Source organism: Pundamilia nyererei, unplaced genomic scaffold (assembly GCF_000239375.1).
Source record: "Pundamilia nyererei isolate P.nyererei 1_Seehausen unplaced genomic scaffold, PunNye1.0 scaffold00089, whole genome shotgun sequence".
In the NCBI taxonomy this organism is placed as follows: Eukaryota; Metazoa; Chordata; class Actinopteri; order Cichliformes; family Cichlidae; genus Pundamilia; species Pundamilia nyererei.
Genome location: NW_005187490.1, coordinates 2,377,022 through 2,380,524, shown reverse-complemented (window position 1 = coordinate 2,380,524; position 3,503 = coordinate 2,377,022). Strand labels below are relative to the sequence as shown.

Genomic DNA, 3,503 nt, shown 5'->3' with positions numbered 1-3,503 from the left:
AACTCTCAATGGTCATGAGAATTTGCATATTAATAATCAAGGAACTGACCTGCCAGCCCATTGTTCATTCAGTGGTGCTAGTTTCAGTCATTGTGCAAATATAAGATTGGGGAAACCTGCTTTCAGCTGAGGCTGAAGAAGTCACTTGGATGAACATTTCTCCCACTGAAAACACTATCTCCCGATGAACAGAATCAACGTTTTGGGATATGCACCAGATAAGTTTGATATTGCTACATAGAGAAATCACATTATAAAACAGCTTTCAGTTTTTGATATATCGGCTGCCTAATGTGCCTTATCTACAAAGCTGTAGTCTTCAGTGGAAATGCAGAACAAAGGTTTTGGACATTATCCTTGTAAATAAAGTTTCCAGGTGGGAATGCTGCTAAAGTACTTTATAAGGAGTTCATATGCCTATGGCTTTGCCAAAGTTAACCAGTTAGATATAACACGCTCATTAATGGCAGAGGTTGTATGCCCCCACCCTCCCTTCACTCCCGCTTTCTTGCTAAGCTAATATATGTTTCTATTCATCAAAATGTAGCAAAGAAATGTGGAGACTCTTAAAGCACTAGTGTGACCAGCTGGCCCACATTTGTGTTTTCCTTATCACTTTTTCTCCCTTGATCCCCTCTTGATTTCTTTTCTCTGTTACCCATCGAGCTTTCATGATCCCCTTTTGTCCTCTCTTATCTCCACACTTAAACATCACATGGTGTCACCATGGTTTCTAAAAGGCTGATCATTTAAATTTTGTGAGCCCTTTAAATCTTTTAATGTAGCATAGAACAATAGTCACACGAAGAAAAGAAAAATTACAAAACCAGTATTTATTGATGAAATGATTTCATGTTTTGGGTTTTTTTTTTTCAGAACCTCACATGAAGATGACCTGCACCACCTGGGTTCAGGTGGCCTGTAACTTCATATTCAAATAACCACAAAGAGAAAAATACACAAGAGAAAGCCGCAGAGTCAAAACCGGAAAGGCATAACAGTGAGAAGAAAGAATCATGATAGATGCAGAAGCAGGAAACGTCTTATGGACAGGGGCGGATCTAGAGAAATTTTCTTAGGGTGGCAAATCAAAGCCTTTTTTTTAAAACACATATGCAGGCCTGACAACAGGTGTATCACTCCTCCGGTTTTCCACCTCAAGACAGTGTTTACATTGCAATCTGCTTTTGTGACAGTTAGTACCCTCACTGACACAAAACAAAACAACGACCACACAACACACTAACTACACACTCCACGCTAAACGTCACAAATCTCTCACATCTCAAAACTCGCTTTCTCTCTCTCGCTCACTCCTAAAACTTGCCCCTCTTCCTAAACAAAGAAATCCCACCTGTTGCTATTTTTCTATTGGTCGACATGGTACATTTTTTTCACCAATAGGAGAGAGATGGCTTCTTTTCTTTCTTTACTGTTTTTGGGCTGTCCTTAGAAAATGCTTTCTTTAGCATTTCTTCCTGCACAAACGTGCATTTCCAAACAACCAACCACTTGTGTGAAATGTGAAATTCCTGTGAAATGCTCTGGCACAGTCATAGGCATCACTTGCTACTAAAAACAAGAAAAAAAAACCCATTTGTTAATGGTGAGTGGGGGGCACTATGTAATATATTCAGTTTTAGAATTTATTTTCAGTGTTAACTGTAGCTACGCTCAAAGTGTTAATGCTATCTTATTATAATAAACAACATTGTCATGTGCAAAACTAGGGTAGCACTAGGGGTGGCAAGAGATCATTTTAGGGTGGCACATGCCACCCCATGTCACCCCTCTAGATCTGCCCCTGCTTATGGATTAACTAGTTTAAAGTATAAAATGTAAAAAATATTCATTGCTTGATGAAGCTAAGTTTTAGAGACCTTCAGTGTGACGTTCCACCAAGGCAGCTCACTGTCTGGGCATTATTTCCTTTTAGAGCTCAAATGTGACATGATATTTAAAACCCCTGTGTATCGTTCCCTATATGCTTGTATGTAGAACAACAACCGTATGAAACATAGTTTTAAATAGCTCGATATTGATTTACTACAGCTTTAACCATGTCAGAGGTCAAATGTGACATTTGTTGTCAATTTTCCACCAATAAATCATAACATTTAAAATATTGCATACAACAGCTATGATGTATATAGACCGAATGCACGCTATGCCACAGGAAAAAAAAACCTGCTTTGGGGAGGTAACATCATCAGACTTAAAAACTAGTGGAGAACATGAGCCTCTATGTGGAAATGCACAAAAACAAACAGAAGTAGTGATGTCTTTGATGTAGAACACTTAAAGTAGGGGAATTGCTGGGCCACAGTTACACACACGCACACACACATTGCCCATGTGTTTCTTGTCTTGTGTCTTATAGAGCACATGACATATTTCCTGTTTCACCAGGAAAACGGTCCTGTAAACCAGTCTCATTAGCCCACTGACCTCTTTTCTGTGTGTGTGCGTGTGCGTGTGTGCGTGTGTGTGTGTGTGTGGTTGACAGGAATGACTCCCCTGCAGGATCCAGTAAGCATCAGACTCCCCGGCTCTCTGCAGATGTTGCTGCAGCAAGTTCTGCAGTGGAAGACCTTTTTGAGGAATTCTGATGTTCCACGTCTGCACCTTATAGACGTAGACAAGACCACAGCAGTGAAATGCCAAGGCATCACATTTTTATTGTGATTGAATGCATCTAGTGCTGTATCTATATGGAAGGATAAAGCACTGCAAAAAAAGGCGTTCAATGGATGCTGATGAGAGAAATGCTTGGTGATTCTTTATAGAGCACTGTAGAGGTTGCTTTTTTTTAGTAAAGTACACTAATGACCAATGTTTGGAATAGTAAAAATAATAAACATGTTTTTATCAAAGTTTACATTAGCTCAGGACTTCTTTGAAATGTATATTTTTCTGATATACTTTGCAGGCTACACATCAACAACTAATTTTGATATTTGTGTAAATAAAAAGTGAAAGCAAATAGTTAATGGACTGATTCTTACATAATTTTCTACTCTTCTGGAGCACTTAAGCGAAGCATCTATAAAGCACTTTTAGTGCTTTCTGTCTAACATTCACACTCCGATGGATACATCAGGGTTAATATCTTGCCCCAGGATATTTGGCAAGCCACCAACCTTTTGATTAGCAGAACTGATCTAACTCCTAAGCCACCCGGGCTGTAGCTTAGGACTTGAACAGCCAGGGATCAAACCCACAACCTATTCATCAATACAATTACAATTACTTTTTTAAAATTTGTCACATACACAGTATAACATATAGTGAACATGCAGTGAAATGCTTGTGTCCTGAGCTGCAGACAGGCTGCAGCTGTAGCCGTGCCATTCCAGGGCTGGTTTTTAGCAGTAAGGATACCCACCTGGTATCGTGTATAATCTGGGTTGTCTGTGAAGGTTCTCAGTCATCCAGGTCATCGTAGTCAAAGGAGCTTGCAAAGAAAAGCGTCTGGACTTCTTTAAGTTGCTTGAAGACGTTTC

The 3,503-nt window shown here is 39.5% G+C and overlaps 1 protein-coding gene across 1 annotated transcript in view; it reads left to right on the top strand.

Moving 5' to 3' along the window:
• The window catches only part of LOC102211126 (DNA repair protein XRCC4-like), a 29,231-nt gene extending 26,246 nt beyond the window's left edge, over positions 1–2,985 (top strand). The window contains exon 8 of the mRNA XM_005739161.1: positions 2,507–2,985. Within this exon, the coding sequence (XP_005739218.1) occupies positions 2,507–2,609 (103 nt within the window). The 3' untranslated portion in view covers positions 2,610–2,985. The remainder of the gene's footprint in view (positions 1–2,506) is intronic.
• Positions 2,986–3,503: the final 518 nt, after the last annotated feature.